The 18,495-nt window shown below is 39.1% G+C and overlaps 1 protein-coding gene across 2 annotated transcripts in view; it reads left to right on the plus strand.

Moving 5' to 3' along the window:
- Positions 1-18,495, plus strand: part of CENPI (centromere protein I) — a 78,922-nt gene that overhangs the window by 40,005 nt on the left and 20,422 nt on the right. For both annotated transcript variants that reach the window (XM_041741262.1, XM_041741263.1), the window contains exons 15-19: positions 5,907-6,001; positions 9,823-9,958; positions 12,063-12,187; positions 14,391-14,439; positions 16,354-16,572. In XM_041741262.1, coding sequence (XP_041597196.1) covers positions 5,907-6,001; positions 9,823-9,958; positions 12,063-12,187; positions 14,391-14,439; positions 16,354-16,572 — 624 coding nt within the window. The remainder of the gene's footprint in view (positions 1-5,906; positions 6,002-9,822; positions 9,959-12,062; positions 12,188-14,390; positions 14,440-16,353; positions 16,573-18,495) is intronic.

The raw sequence follows: 18,495 nt of genomic DNA on the forward strand, positions 1-18,495 counted from the left end.
TTCTTTAAATCTCAAGCCGAAGGGCAGCCTAGGTGGCTCAGCGGTTTAGCGCTGCCTTCAGTCCGGGCCTGATCCTGGAGATCTGGGATCGCGTCCCACGTCGGGCTCCCTGCATGGAGTCTGCTTCTCCCTCTGCCTATGTCTCTGCCTCTGTGTGTGTGTGTGTGTCTCTCAAGAATAAATAAATAAAATCTTTAAAAAAATAAATCTCAAGTCGAATTTGTAAGTGTTCAGGATGATTTGAAGATATCTAGGTAATTTGGTGGGGACAGGTGACTTGGGGACCTTACTCTTCCACCATCTTGCCCCGCCTCCCTTTAAAAAATATTTTATTTATTTATTCATGAGAGACACAGAGAGAGAGAGAGAGAGGCAGAGACATAGGCAGAGGGAGAAGCAGGCTTCATGCAGAAAGCCTGATGTGGGACTCGATCCTGGAACTCCAGGATCAGGCCCTGAGCCAAAGGCAGGTGCTCTACCGCTGAGCTACCCAGGCGTCCTTTTATGAAGCTTTTAAATTGCAAAAGATTGGGGCACCAGGGTTGCTCAGTGGGTTGGGCATCTGCTTTTAGCTCAGGGTGTGTGTGATCCTGGGGTCCTGAGATCGAGCCTTTATTTAGGCTCCCTACTCAGTGGCGAGTTAGCTTCTCCCTTTATTTCTCCCTTTGTGCTTTCCATCTCTTTCTTTCCCTCTCAAATCAATAATTAAATAAAATCTTTAAGGAAAAAGCCAAAGATTTACATGATCTGAAGAGAACCTGGAGTATAGTTTATGAGGCTTTTAAAATAACTTCTTATTACCTTAGCTATTGTATAGCTTGATATCCAGCTTAATGTAATAATTAATATTTTTAGAAATCTATTAAAATATTTTCACCTTTTCAGTGTTTAGCCAATTGTGTCTATCAGTAAACAAGCTTTATCATTGAATTTTGAATGAGAAAATCCCACAAATCTACTGTAACAATGCAATTCTCATTGTGGCATCTTAATTTTCTAATTTTTGTCCATATTGATTTGTGTTTCCTGTATAATAACAAAACAGTGGACATAAATTTATAGATCTGAATATAAAGTTAGTCAAATATAGTCATAGTCAAATATCTAGTCATAGTCCATATGGGATCCCTGGTGGCGCAGCGGTTTAGCGCCTGTCTTTGGCCCAGGGTGCAATCCTGGAGACCCGGGATCGAATCCCACATCGGGCTCCCGGTGCATGGAACCTGCTTCTCCTTCTGCCTGTGTCTCTGCCTCTCTCTCTCTCTCTGTGTGATTATCATAAATAAATAAAAATTTAAAAAAATCTAGTCATAGTCCATAGATGTTATACAATTAAATTTTTTCCTATTATTTCTAATCTTTTTTTTAAAGATTTTATTTATTCATGAGAGACAGAGAGAAAGGAGGCAGAGACAGGTGGAGGGAGAAGCAGGCTCTCCACAGGAGCCCAATGTGGGGCTCAATCCTGGACGCTGGGATCATCCCTGAGTCAAAGGCAAATGCTCCACCACTGAGCCACCCAGGCATCCCTGTTATTTCTAATTTGTGTCTTTGTAGGAATAGAGAACTATATTGATCATCTTCATAATACAGATTTCTTTATTCTCTTGGCATACATTTCCAGGAACGAAGTTACTGGATGAAAGGAAATTTTGAACATTTTTTATGACCTTGTTACATACTGGTATTCTTTTGCCGTATACAATTCTTTGAGGGAAGATGGCTATAATGGGTAGAGTACTTAAATAAGAAGGATCTGGCAGCCATGGAGAAAGAATTGGGGTCTGGGAGATGAGACCAGAGAAGACCGACTAGGGGAATAAAGTAATCTCAGAGATTTGAAGGCCTTGGTTAAGGTAGTTACAGTGGGATTGGAAGGAAATGGAAAAGTTGGGTATTTTGAAAAGAAAAAAATGATAGGAATTGGTGATGAAGTAAGTAAAGCATGAAGGACACAAGATGACTTTATGATTTCTAGCTTGGTATGTTAAAGGAACTGGGGATATTTTGCTTGGAGGAAAACAGACTATGATTTTGTGGTTCCCTTCAAATAATTGATTGATTGTCCCATGGAAAGAGAAGAAGCCTATTTGGCTTCAGGAGATAAGATTAGATACAGGGTAGTATCTTTTTTTAATTTATTTTTTTTTTTTTTTTATTTTTTTATTTTTTTTAATTTATTTTATTTTTTTATTGGAGTTCAATTTGCCAACATATAGCTTATTACCCAGTGCTCATCCCGTCAAGTGCCTCTCCTCAGTGCCTGTCACGCAGTCCCCCCAACCCACTGACCACCTCCCTTTCCACTACCTCTTGTTCATTTCCCAGAGTTAGGTGTCTCTCATCATCTATCATTCTCACTGATATTTTTACTCCTTTCCCCTTTATTCCCTTTCACTATTTTTTATATTCCCCAAATGAATGAGACCATATAGTGTTTGTCCTTCTCCGATTGACTTATTTCACTCAGCATACTACCCTCCAGTTCCATCCACATCGAAGCAAATGGCGGGTATTTCTCATTTCTAATGGCTGAGTAATATTCCATTGTATACATAGACCACATCTTCTTTATCCATTCATCTTTCGATGGACACTGAGGCTCTTTCAACATTTTGGCTATTGTGGACATTGCTGCTGTAAACATTGGGGTACAGGTGTTTCGGCGTTTCACTGCATCTGTATCTTTGGGGTAAATCCCCAGCTGTGCAATTGCTGGGTCATAGGGCAGTTCTATTTTGAACTCATTGAGGAACCTCCACACAGTTTTCCAGAGTGGCTGCACCAGTTCACATTCCCACCAACAGTGCAAGAAGGTTCTCCACATCCTCTCCAACATTTGTTGCTTCCTGTCTTGTTAATTTTCCCCATTCTCACTGGTGTGAGGTGGTATCTTATTGTGGTTTTGATTTGTATTTCCCTGATGGCCAGTGATGTGGAGCGTTTTCTCATGTGCTTGTGGGCCATGTCTATGTCTCCCTGTGAGATTTCTGTTCATGTCTTTTGCCCATTTCATGATTGGATTGTTTGTTTCTTTGCTGTTGAGTTTAATAAGTTCTTTATAGATCTTGCATACTAGCCATTTATCTAATAGGTCATTTGCAAATGTCTTCTCCCATTCTGTAGGTTGTCTTTTAGTTTTGTTGACTGTTTCTTTTGCTGTGCAAAAGCTTCTTATCTTGATGAAGTCCCAATAGTTCATTTTTGCTTTTGTTTCTCTTGCCTTCATGGATGTATCCTGCAAGAAGTTACTGTGGCCAAGTTCAAAAAGGGTGTTGCCTGTTTTCTCCTCTAGGATTTTGATGGAATCTTATCTCACATTTAGATCTTTCATCCATTTTGAGTTTATCTTTGTGTATGGTGTAAGACAATGGTCTAGTTTCATTCTTCTGCATTGGCTGTCCAATTTTCCCAGCGCCATTTATTGAAGAGACTGTCCTTTTTCCAGTGGATCGTCTTTGTTGTTTTATTGAATATTAGTTGACCATAGAGTTGAGGGGCTGTTTGTGGATTCTCTCTTCTGTTCCATTGATCTATGTGTCTGTTTTTGTGCCAGTACCACACTGTCTTGATGATCTCAGCTTTGTAGTACAACCTGAAACCTGGCATTGTGATGCCCCCAACTATGGTTTTCTTTTTTAATATTCCTCTGGCTATTCAGGGTCTTTTCTGATTCCACACAAATCTTAAGGTGATTTGTTCCATCTCTCTGAAGAAAGTTCATGGTATTTTTTTTAAAGATTGATTGATTGATTGATTGATTGATTTATGGTAGACAGAGAGAGAGAGGCAGAGACACAGGCAGAGGGAGAAGCAGGCTCCATGCTGGGAGCCCGACGTGGGACTGGATCCCGGCACTCCAGGATCCCTCCCTGGCCAAAGGCAGGCACTAAACTGCTGAGTCACCCAGAGATCCCCAAGTCCATGGTATTTTGATAGAGATTGCATTCAATGTGTAGATTGGGTAGCATTGACATTTTCACAATATTAATTCTTCCAATCCATGAGCATGGAATATTTTTCCATCTCTTTGTGTCTTCCTCAATTTCTTTCAGAAGCGTTCTGTAGTTTTTAGGATATAGTTAGTTTACCTCTTTGGTTAGAGTTTATTCCTAGGTATGTTATGGTTTTGGGTGTAATTGTAAATGCGATTGACTCCTTAATTTCTTTCTTCTTTCTCTTTGTTAGTGTATAGAAATGTCAGTGATTTCTGGGCATTGACCTTGTATCCTGCCACACTGCTGAATTGCTGTATGAGTTCTAGCAATCTTGGGGTGGAGTCTTTTGGGTTTTCTATATACAGTATCATGTCATCTGCGAAGAGCGAGAGTTTGAGTTCTTTTCCCATTTGAATGCCTTTTATTTCTTTTTGTTGCCTAAATATAGGGCAGTATTTTATTACAGGTAGAGCAGATTCAGAATGGAATAAATGAACTTAAAGACATATAAGACATAGTATATTTATTGGTGTTAGAGTAGGTTAGACATAGGCTTAATGGCTGTATTTAACTGGGGATATTTATGTAGAGAAGGTTCATACGTAGGGTAGATCTGTGTTTCTCAACTTTTTTATACCCATGTTTCTCTCTTATGAACATAAAAATCTCATTAATGTGTGGCAAGTGGATTCAAGTAGGTGAGTAGGGAATAAAAAGATTTAAGTTTTCTGCATATGATATAGTAATACTGACTACCTTTTCAAATGTTCAAGTCCTTGATTGACACTGAAATAGAGCATTGTTTTAGGTGATTCCAAAATCACTTTCAACTTCAACATATTTATAATCTGAATTCAAGTTGTCAGTGTCTTTTTTTAAAAAAATATTTTATTTATTTACTCATGGGAGAGACAGAGAGATAGAAACGGAGACACAGGCAGAGGGAGAAGCAGGCTCCATACAGGGAGCCCGACGTGGGTCTCGATCCCGGAACTCCAGGATCACGCTCTGGGCCGAAGGCAGGCACTTAACCGCTGAGCCACCCAGGGATCCCCCAAGTTGTCAGTTTTTTTAAAAGTATTTATTGAACTATTCTATGACCTGAGCAGCCTATCATTGGAGATACTCAAATAGTATCTAGTACGTTATTTGTTAAGGATATGTAATAAAGTTTTCCTGTATTAGGTTTTGGGATGATGTGAAGAGATTTCAAATTTATAGGTTTATCCTCATGAATTCTCTGGGCACACCTCTGTCAAGACTGAGGTCCTTAGAAATGAAGCGAAAGCCTGAGAAAGGAAAGAATAAAATTGTTTTCTGGGATCCCTGGGTGGCGCAGCGGTTTGGCGCCTGCCTTTGGCCCAGGGCGCGATCCTGGAGACCCGGGATCGAATCCCACGTCGGGCTCCCGGTGCATGGAGCCTGCTTCACCCTCTGCCTGTGTCTCTGCCTCTCTCTCTATCTCTCTGTGACTATCATAAATAAATAAAAATTAAAAAATAATTGTTTTCTATACTTATGGAAGGTAAGATAAATTTTCGACCTTTAAAATGGGAGCAAAATGTAGTTGTGACACAGGTGAAAAGAATAGGGAACTCATTTCTTTAGCAACTTCAAAGGATCTCTGAGGGGAGACAGTAAGGAGTGGGTGATACTGTATTTGAAGATGTAATATATGTTATAAATGAATGTCATTTAGCAAAACAAGAGTCTTTTCCCGGGCTGATAAGCTGGGGCAGTCTTGTAGAGAAAACGTCAAAATAAACTTGAACTCAAATTCATTTGTCTCTTGGAGATTGATCAGGCTGGAGCAGCGCCTATTGTGTTCTGATATAAAACCCAATAGCTGGATGCAGTCATCTCCATGGTCCCTTCCACCTCTAAGCTTCTGGTTTAATTTGTTAGTTCTCAACCCTAAAGTGTGTGAATGATTTTGTGAATGATTTTTTTTTTGTTTTGCTTTCTCAGAGTAGTGTTCTCCAGAGTCTGAAAGAACTACTGCAGAATTGGCTGTTGTGGCTTTCTGTGGACATTCACATGAAACCTGTGATGAACAGTCCTTTGTGAGTTATAACACTCCACAAGAGATGATCTGTACAAAAATTTTTCCTGTAGAGTTTAATAGTGTGGCATGAGACCTTTTTGTAAATGCTTAGTCATGGTTTTCTAAAAAAAAATTTTTGTAAGGATTTTATTTATTTATTTGACAGAGAGAATGCACGACCAGGGGGAGTGGCAGGCAGAGGGAGAAGCAGGCTCATTGTGAAGAGCCCAATGCAGGACTTGATCCCAGGATCCCAGGATCATGACCTGAGCCAAAGGCAGACACTCAACCACTGAACCACCCAGGTGTCCCAAAGATTTTATTTATTTGAGAGAGAGAGAGAGAGAATGAGTGGGGAGAGGGGCAGTGGGAGTGGGAGAGGCAGACTTCCCACTGAGCCTGACTCAGGGCTTGATCCCAGGACCCTAAGGATCACGACCTGAGCTGAAGTCAGATGCTTAACTGACTGAGCCACCCAGATGCCCCTTAAAAATATTTTAATTGAAATATAGTTGATGTGCAATATTATATTAGTGTACGCCATAGTGATTTGACATTTCTATATATTACATAGTACTTACCATGAAAAATGTAGTTACCATCCGTTACCATAAAAAGTTACTGCTGTAATATTGACTGTATTTCCTATGCTTTACTTTTAATCCCTGTGACTTATTTTATAACTTGAAGTTAAATCTCTTAATGCCCTTCACCTGTTTTGCCTCCCTCCCCAACCCTACACCTACATCTCTTCTGCCAGCCATCAGTTCGTTCTCTGTATTTATCAGTCTGTTGGGGTTTTTTGTTTCTTTATTCATTTGTTTTGTTTTTCCACATATAAGTGATATCATATGCTGTCTTTCTCTATCTGACTTATAAAAAATAAATAGTTCTTAATATCTTCAAATATCTAATCAGCAAATTCCCTATATATTTTTTAAAATCTCATGTCTCTTTATTTTTTTTATTTTTCTCTTAAATATTTTATTTATTCATGAGAGACGCAGAGAAAGGCAGAGACATAGGCAGAGGGAGAAGCAGGCTCCTCACAGGGAGCCCAATGCCAGATTCGATCCCGATCCCTAGGATCACGCCCTGAGCCAAAGGCAGATGCTTAATCGCTGTGCCACCTGGGCGCCCCTCAAATTCCCTATGTTAATCAGTCATAGTCTTACTTTATAAGTGTAAGGATCCCTTAGCTTCCGTTGTATGTAGTTTGGTGTTTAGCTTGGTTAGATTACTTCCTACCTTCTTATGTGTTCTTATCCCTATAGTGATCTTCTACTTTGAGAAGAGCATGATGAATAGAAGCTTCTTGAGAGTTGCTTGGAAATTGTTTTTAGTTCTTCATATTCATTATTGCAGTGTGTCCATATCTTGTGTATATCTGGTCACTTTTATTTTTTTAATTTTAAAAAATAAAAAAAAATTAAAGATTTTTATTTATTTGAGAACGTGAGCAAGTGAGAGAGAGTGTGAGCCATGGGGGATGAGGTGCAGAGGGAAAAAGAGAAGCAGGCTCCCCACTGAGCGGGCAGCCTGACAGTTGGCTTAATTTCAGTACTCCAGGATCATGACCTGAGCTGAAGGTAGGTACTATGGACTGAGCCACCCATGTGCCCCTGTCTGGTCACTTTTAGAAGGAAATAGAGCATTATGAGTAGTGAAAGCATCTTATAAGGCTGTGCTTCTCAAAGTAAGGTCCCTGAACCAGTAACATCAGCATTATTGGGACCTTGTTAGAGACAGAAAGTCTCAGGCCTTACCCTAGATCTGCTGAAGTAAACTCTGGAGGTAGGGCCTAGTAATCTATGTTTTAACAAATGCTTTCATAATTTTGGTGCTAGCTAAAGTTTGAGAACCACAATCATGAAGAAATTAAATGTTTAACCTCTTCAAACATTTCAATTTTATTAAGGATAGTATGTTGTGTTTATAATTTTCGACCAATTTGCAATGTAAGTCTTAACGCACCCTGATGTAGGAGCCTTACAATTTCTATATTTCTAAAAATCCTAGGAGCCTTTTTAAAAGCCATAAATCTTGGGAGGCATTTTATTTTATTTTATTTTATTTTATTTTATTTTATTTTATTTTATTTTTTTATTATTTATGTATGTATGTATTTATTTATTTATTTAATTTTTTTTTAAGATTTTATTTATTTATTCATGAGAGACACAGAGAAGCAGAAACATAGGCAGAGGGAGAAGCAGGCTCCAAGCAGGGAGCCCCATGTGGGACTCCATCCTGGGATTCGATCCCGGGACTCCAGAATCACACCCTGAGCCAAAGGCAGAGGCTCAACCGCTGAGCCTACCCAGGTGCCCTTGGGAGGCATTTTATTTTATTTTATTTTATTTTTTATTTATTTATTTATTTATTTTTTGGGGAGGCATTTTATTTTATTTATTTTTTTTTGGGGGGGAGGCATTTTAAAAGGAACTTTGTTTTCTAAAATTCTTAAACAAATGGACATAAATGCAGGTAACTTTAATGTCATAATACCATTTGGCATTATACAGGACTTTTTTGGGTGCAAAATGGTGGTTTTATTAAAACAATGGGACAGGACCCATGGACAGGAAGAGCTTCTGTCTATAATACAGTTCTTATGTTCTCAGTAACTTTTTTTATTTAGGAGATATGGATGTAATGCCATGTCCCTCTCATATGACCATATGCCACATGACTGTCAAAGAGGGAGTAAATTGTAGTTGTAGATCACAAGGAGAGAAGATTAGGGAGCCATTCTCAGCAGTGGTTCTTCATTGGGCATTTTTGGTTGGCACTGTGATTGGGAAGAGAGTGCTACCCTTATTTAGTAGGTGGGAGCCAAGGATGATCATTGTATTACTGTAGGAGTAGGAGGAAATCCTGAGTAGTGAATTGTTTCATCTAAAATGCCTCTGGTGTCCTGTGGAGAAAGACTTCAAAGGATGCTGTTCTGAGCAGTCATAATTGTTCAAATTATTTCAGACACATTTGTCAGGTGCTGCCAAAAATCATAGTTAAAACATAGTTTGCAAATGGCCAACTGAATATATGGATGCCCACCTATGTGAATGGTCTCCTAATATTTCCCTGCTCACTCTGGCACTGAGCCATCATAGTGGTGGGTAGTGGTAAGTCATCATCATTTCTCAGGCTTTATAACTATATGCTGTTCTTTATTTCTTGTGCATAACCATTGTTGGCTACCTAGATCAGAGAGTAAAGCTATGAAATCACATTTCTAGGTCTTTTCCTAATCCACTCAACAGTGGTTTGAAGAACAGGGTTGAGTAGGTGGATGAATTGAACCAATTATACCCGTGTGTGATTTAAAGAGACACAGTTCATTGATTTGGGAAGAATATAAAATATACACAGTGTGGTTTTTAGTGGAAGATAGAAAGATCCCCAAAATTAGAGTAATTGAGTTTTAGGATTGAAATGAGTTCCAGTTAAAGTGAAAATATTTTAAATAGAATTTTAGCTCTGGAATTCAGGTAAAACTGGGTCTTGATTTGTATACTTAGAAACTAATTTGCTAAATGCTGTGATTCCTGGACATTGGTAATATTATCTAGTCTGTCTGGAGCTTAATCCTTTATTTCTCTGGTATTTATTTAGTAGAGTGGTTGCTGAGGATGTTCTGTGAGTTGATGTTAATGATTCCCTGGAGGGCTGTGTAGTTTTATGGCTAATTACTGTGGTTTAAAAAATGTCAATTATACTTTGGAGCACTGATTGTTTTCTGAAATCCTTAACTTTTTGATATGTAATATTTACCTTTAGCTTGGAAATTGTGACAACTTTTGCAAATGTGGATCTGAATGTCATGGTTTCTTATTGCAGAGAGACAACTTTAGGTGGATCCATGAATTCTGTGTCTGAACTGATTCACTATGTAGGGTGGCTGTCCACTACTGCAATGCGCTTGGAAAGCAACAGTACTTTCTTGCTGCACTTTATTTTGGATTTCTATGAGAAGGTAGGTAGTACATATCCTGTTTTTCCTATTTAGATTTTTGTTGCTTTACTGCTCTGTGTTACTGCTCTATTATTTAAATTTTATGTACAACTGTTAGTTGGGTTTTGACCTTATTAGCATAGTTAAAATAAGCTACTTATTGTGAAGTTAATGATGATATTCTTACCTGAATAACTGATTTTCATAAAGTGGAGAAACAAAATGCTTTTTTGTAAAGAGTTCAGGTACTGCTTTAATAAAAACATTCACCTGAAGAATGCTGACCCTAGAGAGAAGTCTGTCTCTAGCATCACTACCACTTTTTGCTCATTCATTGTACATCCCAAACCCCTGGCAAAACCCAAAAATATGCTGTTGTTTCTTCAGCTCTCAACTTTTACCTTTTAACTGCCTTATTTCTCATAGTACCTGTAATTCTCGTCTTCGATTGTTTTATAGTATTTGATATGAACAGAAGTATTATCCTGAAGCTCCCACTAATCTCAATTTTCCTGGCTTCCTCCCTGCACTAATTGTCTTTCTGTTATTTAATTACATAGAAGCATGCTCTTTTGTTTTGCAGGTTGACAGCTAATATGGTAAATCAGTATTAATAGGACTTAAGGTAGAAGTGCTCCCTTCCCCTTTTTTCCCAACTTGAAGATCTCGTCCCAGAAAAAAAAATGGAATATTTTAGTAGTGACCTTGTAGAAATAATCCTCTATGGCAAGTTTGATGATTAGAGAGGTACATTTTTAAGCAGGCTGTGGCTACCTATTTATGAATCAGGCAGGTCCAAATCTTAGGTTCTATTATTGCTTATTCTCTATTGATATTTCTTTGGGTGAACTTGGTTGAGGGGTTCTGGGGGATAATCTTTTTTTTTTTTTTTGCAATTTGCAAGAGGGTTTATTGAACATTTGCACAAACGGGCTTTCCGCCTCCGAGGAGGAAGAGAGCCCCGATTAGCAATTACAGGTATCTTTTAAAGGTAAAAGAAAAAAACGCTTAAATACAAAAGAACCGCAGGAGTCGCATAGCATCCAGGTTGATTTCTCAGAAGGTCAACATGAACCTATTCAGGGACATTCCAATCAGGGTGTGGGGGGAAATGGTTTTCTTATCACAAACAGAATGCTTTTTGTTGCTAAAACTTCAGGAAGGCACCTGGATGGGCTGCCTCTGGATTAGGGCTGATCCTACTTACAGGGGGGGTTTCTTCATTCCCTCCTCTTTGTTTGGGCTGATTTTAACCTTAAAATCTTAGGGAACATTTATTTTTTCAGTTTGGAGGGCCCGACATTGTTAATACCAGAGCTTGGGTAATGGACAATTTTTCTCGGATGAACTGGAGCAGCCGGTTAAGGATGCAGGGGCCGAAAGTTAGCAGCAGGAGCAGGATAACTAGAGGGCCCATAATGGTAGAGATTAGGGTGGTCAACCAGGGAGACTGATTAAACCAGCTTTTAAACCAGCCCTGCTGGGCCTCCCGGTCCCTTTGTCTTTTATTTAGCCTATCCCTGAGTTTGGCCATGGAGTCCCTGATGACTCCAGAATGGTCTGCATAGAAACAGCATTCCTCTCCCAGGGCCGCACACAGGCCTCCCTCTTTCAGGAGTAGTAAATCCAAGCCTCTCCTGTTTTGAAGTGCTACTTCTGAAAGTGAGGTGAGGGACTGTTCTAACTTAGAAACGGACTGCTCTAGTGCCCATAGATCCTCATCTACAGCTGCCTGGAGTTCTATATAACGTCGTGAGCCCTGCGCCAGAGCAGCTGCACCAGTACCCACTCCAGTAGTGACCCCTAGTCCCAACATAACGACTAGGGTTAGGGAGACAGGTTCGCGCCGAAAACGGGTGGGATGTTCGTCATACTGATTTTCTAGAGTTTCAGCAGGGTGATAGAACACCCTGGGTATGATCTGCACCATGACACAGAAGTCGTTTGAGCTATTTAGAACCTTAGCTGACACACAGGGGGTGAGGCCTTTGTTGCATGCCCACCAAGTTCCCGGCTGGGGCTCCAGGTAAGAGTCAGTCCCTAAAATCGGGGCGGTAGTATTGCAGAGTTCCTGGTAACCTCTGGGGGATAATCTATATACTGATGTTATCATTCTTCCTGAAAGGTGTGTGACATATATATAAATTATAACCTTCCATTGGTGGTATTATTTCCTCCGGGGATCTTCTATCCTGCTCTCCTCAGCCTAGATTCCAGTATCCTGAACCAGCTATGTTATATCATGCACAGGTACAAAGCATTTCTACTGTCTTATAAATTAACATATCATACTTCTTTTTCAACTGTATAATAAATAACTTATAGATACACTAAAATAAACACTGTATATAATGTAATAAAATATTAAATACAATAAAACTATTTCCATTTTCTGCCAGAACCTATGGAAATAGGGAATGTGTCTTTCTTTTGGTAATGACCTTCCAATATGGGACTATTTTAACTGTGTTTTTGAGATGTCACTGTAGGGGATATGTATTTAAAAAAAATCATCGTTGGGGTGTCTGGGTGGATCAGTCAGTTAAGCATCTGCCTTCTGCTGAGGTCATGATCCCAGAGTCCTGGGATTGAGCCCCACACCAGGCTTCCTGCTCAGCAGGATGTTTACTTCTCCCCTGCCTCGACCCCTTCCCTGCTCATTCTCTCTCTGTCTCAAATTAATAAATAAAATCTTTAAAAAAGAAAAGAATATATCTATTAAAAATAAGAAAAAATTCATAGTTAATGGGAATAAAGGGCACAGCATAGGGAATATAGTCAGTGATATAATAGTTTTGTGTGGTGACAGATGATAGCTACTGTGGTGAGCATAGCATAATGTATAGCCTTGTCAAATCACTGTGTTGCATAGTTGAAACTAATGTCACATTGTATGTCAGCTATACTCAAAATTTTTAAAAGTTAAATATTCATAGCCAACAAGCACATGAAAAAATGCTCCACATCACTTGCCATCAGGGAAATACAAATCAAAACCACAAGGGGTGGTAGAAAGGGAGGTGGGCGGGGGGAATGGGGTGTTTGGGTGACGGGCACTGATGGGGGCACTTGACGGGATGAGCACTGACTGCTAAACTATATGTTGGCAAAACAGACTCTAATAAAAAATACAAAAAAAAAGAGAGAACCTTTTGTGCAGGATGCCTGGGTGGCTCAGCGGTTGAGTGTCTGCCTTTGGCTCAGGGCATGATCCCGGAGTCCCAGGATCGAGTCCCGCATCAGGCTCTCTACATGGAGCTTGCTTCTCCTCCCACTTCCTACGTCTCTGCCTCTCTCTGTGTGTCTCTCTGAATAAATAAATAAAATCTTTAAAAAAATAATCTTTTGTGCAATGGTACTGGTGCACTCAGCATCGTTCATTCTCATTGCTATGTCTTAAAGAAAAATTAGTCATTGGCTGATAAGTAGTTTAGGTCTACTTAGCTTCTCTGATAAAAAGAACATTTTCTGGGAGATTAGGGGAACTATTGCCAGTTATATGAAACTGTAAGTACTATTTCTGATCTTCTCTAGTTCTTTCACTTATAGGCTGAAATTACCCTTTGTAGTCCACAAGAGTTGTAAACCCTTTTGGCATAATTTGTAGGATTATGTCAAGGTTAGAATGTTTGTAAACTAATTAAATATTTCCTAGGCAAGAAAAAAAATTTATAAGTTTCTCTTTTATCCTTTCTACTGTACTTTTTTCTGCATTAAGAAAATATGTTTTAAATCAGTGACTGCTCTTTTTTTTTAAGTTTTATTTATTTATTTGAGAGAGAAAAAGAGCACGAGCAAGGGGAGGAGGAAGGATAGAGGGAGAGGGACAAGCAGACTCCCCCTTGAGTGGGGAGCTCTATGTGGGGCTCGATCCCAGTACCCGGAGATCATGACCTGAGCTGAAGTCAGTTGCTTAATTGATTGAGATACCCAGGCACCCCATCAGTTTCTGTTCTTGAGCCTCTATTACTTTTTTTTTTAAAGATTTTATTTATTTATTCATGAGATACACAGAGAGAGGGAGAGAGAGGCAGAGATACAGGCAGCGGGAGAAGCAGGCTCCGTGCAGGGAGCCTGACGTGGGACTCAATCCCTGGACTCCAGGATCACGCCCTGGGCCAAAGGCAGGCACCAAACTGCTGAGCCACCCAGGGATCCCCTCTATTACTTTTTTATAATGAAACATCAAAAGCACTTCCCTCATTGTTTTTTCTTTTTTATTCAGGCATAATTTACATACAGTCACGTGCATATCTTAAATGTGTAACTCTATTTGAACCTCTATTAATTTTTATTCTTTGAGAAGAATGTAGCACATAAAAGCCTTAACTAGACAGCTGGGTATTTGTGTATGTGCACATCTGCATATAATTACATTTAAAATGTACACTTTTGTTTGTGTTTACATTTCAAAAGCATTTAATGTTCAAAATTTCATTGTTCTTTCTTTTAGATATCGTAAAAATTTGACAGCTGCCAAGAAAAATGAGTTGGTACAAAAGGTATGGATGATAAAGTTCTGTGTTAAAGGGGAAGGGGTGGGCGGGGGGAATGGGGTGTTTGGGTGACGGGCACTGATGGGGGGCACTTGACGGGATGAGCACTGACTGCTAAACTATATGTTGGCAAAACAGGACTCTAATAAAAAATACAAAAAAAAAGAGAGAACCTTTTGTGCAGGATGCCTGGGTGGCTCAGCGGTTGAGTGTCTGCCTTTGGCTCAGGGCATGATCCCGGAGTCCCAGGATCGAGTCCCGCATCAGGCTCTCTACATGAGCTTGCTTCTCCTCCCCACTTCCTACGTCTCTGCCTCTCTCGTGTGTCTCTCTGAATCAATAAATAAAATCTTTAAAAAATAATCTTTTGTGCAATGGTACTGGTGCACTCAGCATCGTTCATTCTCATTGCTATGTCTTAAAGAAAAATTAGTCATTGGCTGATAAGTAGTTTAGGTCTACTTAGCTTCTCTGATAAAAAGAACATTTTCTGGGAGATTAGGGGAACTATTGCCAGTTATATGAAACTGTAAGTACTATTTCTGATCTTCTCTAGTTCTTTCACTTATAGGCTGAAATTACCCTTTGTAGTCCACAAGAGTTGTAAACCCTTTTGGCATAATTTGTAGGATTATGTCAAGGTTAGAATGTTTGTAAACTAATTAAATATTTCCTAGGCAAGAAAAAAAATTTATAAGTTTCTCTTTTATCCTTTCTACTGTACTTTTTTCTGCATTAAGAAAATATGTTTTAAATCAGTGACTGCTCTTTTTTTTTAAGTTTTATTTATTTATTTGAGAGAGAAAAAGAGCACGAGCAAGGGGAGGAGGAAGGATAGAGGGAGAGGGACAAGCAGACTCCCCCTTGAGTGGGGAGCTCTATGTGGGGCTCGATCCCAGTACCCGGAGATCATGACCTGAGCTGAAGTCAGTTGCTTAATTGATTGAGATACCCAGGCACCCCATCAGTTTCTGTTCTTGAGCCTCTATTACTTTTTTTTTTAAAGATTTTATTTATTTATTCATGAGATACACAGAGAGAGGGAGAGAGAGGCAGAGATACAGGCAGCGGGAGAAGCAGGCTCCGTGCAGGGAGCCTGACGTGGGACTCAATCCCTGGACTCCAGGATCACGCCCTGGGCCAAAGGCAGGCACCAAACTGCTGAGCCACCCAGGGATCCCCTCTATTACTTTTTTATAATGAAACATCAAAAGCACTTCCCTCATTGTTTTTTCTTTTTTATTCAGGCATAATTTACATACAGTCACGTGCATATCTTAAATGTGTAACTCTATTTGAACCTCTATTAATTTTTATTCTTTGAGAAGAATGTAGCACATAAAAGCCTTAACTAGACAGCTGGGTATTTGTGTATGTGCACATCTGCATATAATTACATTTAAAATGTACACTTTTGTTTGTGTTTACATTTCAAAAGCATTTAATGTTCAAAATTTCATTGTTCTTTCTTTTAGATATCGTAAAAATTTGACAGCTGCCAAGAAAAATGAGTTGGTACAAAAGGTATGGATGATAAAGTTCTGTGTTAAATCACCATTGTTTAAAAATTGAGTTTGGCATTATATGGTCTCATTCATTTGGGGAATATAAAAAATAGTGAAAGGGAATCAAGGGGAGAGGAGAGAAAATGAGTGAAAATATCAGTGAGGGTGACAAAACATGAGAGATTCCTAACTCTGGGAAACAAACAAGGGATAGTGGAAAGGGAGGTGGGTGGGGTGACTGGGTGACGGGCACTGAGGGGGGCACTTGACAGGATGAGCACTGGTTGATATGCTATATGTTGACAAATTGAACTCCAATAAAAAAATTTAAAAATTGAGTTTGGATATATATGATCTATTGGGAATAAGAAAGAAAGGGAGAATAGATTATAATGTTTTTTTTCTTTTTCAATAGACAAAATCAGAGTTCAATTTCAGCAGCAAGACCTATCAAGAATTTAATCATTATTTGACAGCCATGGTTGGTTGCCTGTGGACATCCAAACCTTTCCAGAAAGGATTTTATATTGACCCTGATGTGTTAGAAAAAACTGGAGTAGCAGAGTATAAAAACAGTTTAAATTTAGTTCATCACCCTGCTCTATTGAGTTATGCTGTTTCCTTTCTGCTACAGGTAAGGACATTTAAAAGATTTCTAGATTTTATATAGGAATGCTGTAATGGCAGTAATGGGAAATGCCATAAATTTAGTGTGTCTGAATTGTAAGACATGTGTTCAGTCATTCCTTTTTAAGCGTCAGCTAGATTTTGAGCATTGTGCTAGGTTTTGGGGGTTCAGTTAATTTAAGCTTCTATCCTCCCAAGAGCTTGGGCTTGTGGCGGGTACAGACTTGTAAATGTTAATACAATACAGTGAGGTGAAATAAGAAAAGGTACAGTTGTGAGAAAGAGGGAGTCATAATTCAGTTCTGCTTGGGTAGAAATGGTACCAGGTAAGAAAGGCTGTGGAGAAGTAGAAGCTCTCATAAAATCCTTCTTAGACAAGATGGAAGACTGTAGGATAGATAATATTATAATTAGAATTGGAATCTTCACCAAAGACTGCTGCTTTAATGGATATCAATATGCTGGAAGGGAGGGAATGTGGTCTTCAGCCTTGTCATTTCATTCCTTATCACAGTGTTAGATCTTTGTTACTTCATTCCTTTATCAGTGACTTGAGGAATTCAAATGGTGTGCATATCAAACATGTGGATGATGGAACATGATGGAATTACAAATACACTGATAGAATCTAGATTCAGAATTCCCTCAACAGATGAGAACATTGAGGCATCTAACAAAATGAAAAAGAAATGTACAGAATAGGGAAATATTCATTGAATAATTGCTTAATATGTGCACGCAATGAACCAGGCACTGTGGTAAACAAGACACATCTAGGTGTTATCTTTTTTTTTTTTTTTTTTTTTTTTTTTTTTAGGTGTTATCTTCATAGAGCTTACAGTCTAGTTGAGGTGGAAGTCATTAAATAGAATAAAGAATGATGAGGGCAGCCCTGGTGGCACAGTGGTTTAGAGCCGCCTGCAGCCCAGGGAGTGATCCTGGAGACCTGGGATCGAGTCCCACGTCAGGCTCCCTGCATGGAGCCTGCTTCTCCCTCTGCCTGTGTCTCTGCCCCTCTCTCTCTCTCTCTCTCTGTGTGTGTCTCTCATGAATAAATAAATAAAATCTTTAAAAAAAAGAATGATGAGTAATACAGGGAAGGTACAGAGGATGATGAAAAAACGTATGAGGGTGCTAACCTGATTCAGGCATTATAGAAGTGATGCTAATCAGAGTTTTGAATGATGAGCATGATCTTGCCAAGACAGGAGCAATATTTGAAGACAAATGCAAAGATAGAGCAGGGGACAGTATTATTTTTCTGTTAGAGGACTAGACTATGATTTAGGCTTTGTAGGCCATGTTGTCCGTGTTAAGACTATTCAACCTTGCCGGTGTAGCATGAAAGTAGCCATAGACAGTGGTAAACAAATGGACAGAGTTGTGTTCTAATGAAAGTTTATTTACAGAAACAGGTATTGGGTTGAGTGTGAGCCCTGGGCTATGTTTTGCTGGCCCCTATTTAGAACTTGTCATGTTTGAGGACCTGAAGTAGAATTGTAGGGCTTGAGTAAGGATTCCACCCTAACTGAGGAGAAGTACCCAGGATGCTTTTCCAAAGTATACATCCTTGATTGCTCCCACCCTGAGATTCTGATTTAATAATTCTAGAGTGATATCCAGGATCTCCTTTTTAAATACAATTTTGATATACAATAAGGGTTGAGAACCACTGGGCTAGTCTGTAGCATGATAGAAAATGAGGTCTTGAAATGCAGTCAGGGGCCAGATGGTGAAAAAGGTATTACGTAGGCTTTCAAAAACATATATTGATTGATTTTAGCATTTCAGTAAAAATTACATTTTTAAGTCCATAGAAGGATTTCAGAGCTGTATAGTTTAGTGATTTTCTGATATTCTTCTTTTTTCTCACTTCCATAGTAACTTGTCTGATTTATATAATATATAAAAACTTGTTTCAAATCAATAG

The sequence above is a fragment of the Vulpes lagopus genome, chromosome X, assembly GCF_018345385.1.
Source record: "Vulpes lagopus strain Blue_001 chromosome X, ASM1834538v1, whole genome shotgun sequence".
In the NCBI taxonomy this organism is placed as follows: domain Eukaryota; kingdom Metazoa; phylum Chordata; class Mammalia; order Carnivora; family Canidae; genus Vulpes; species Vulpes lagopus.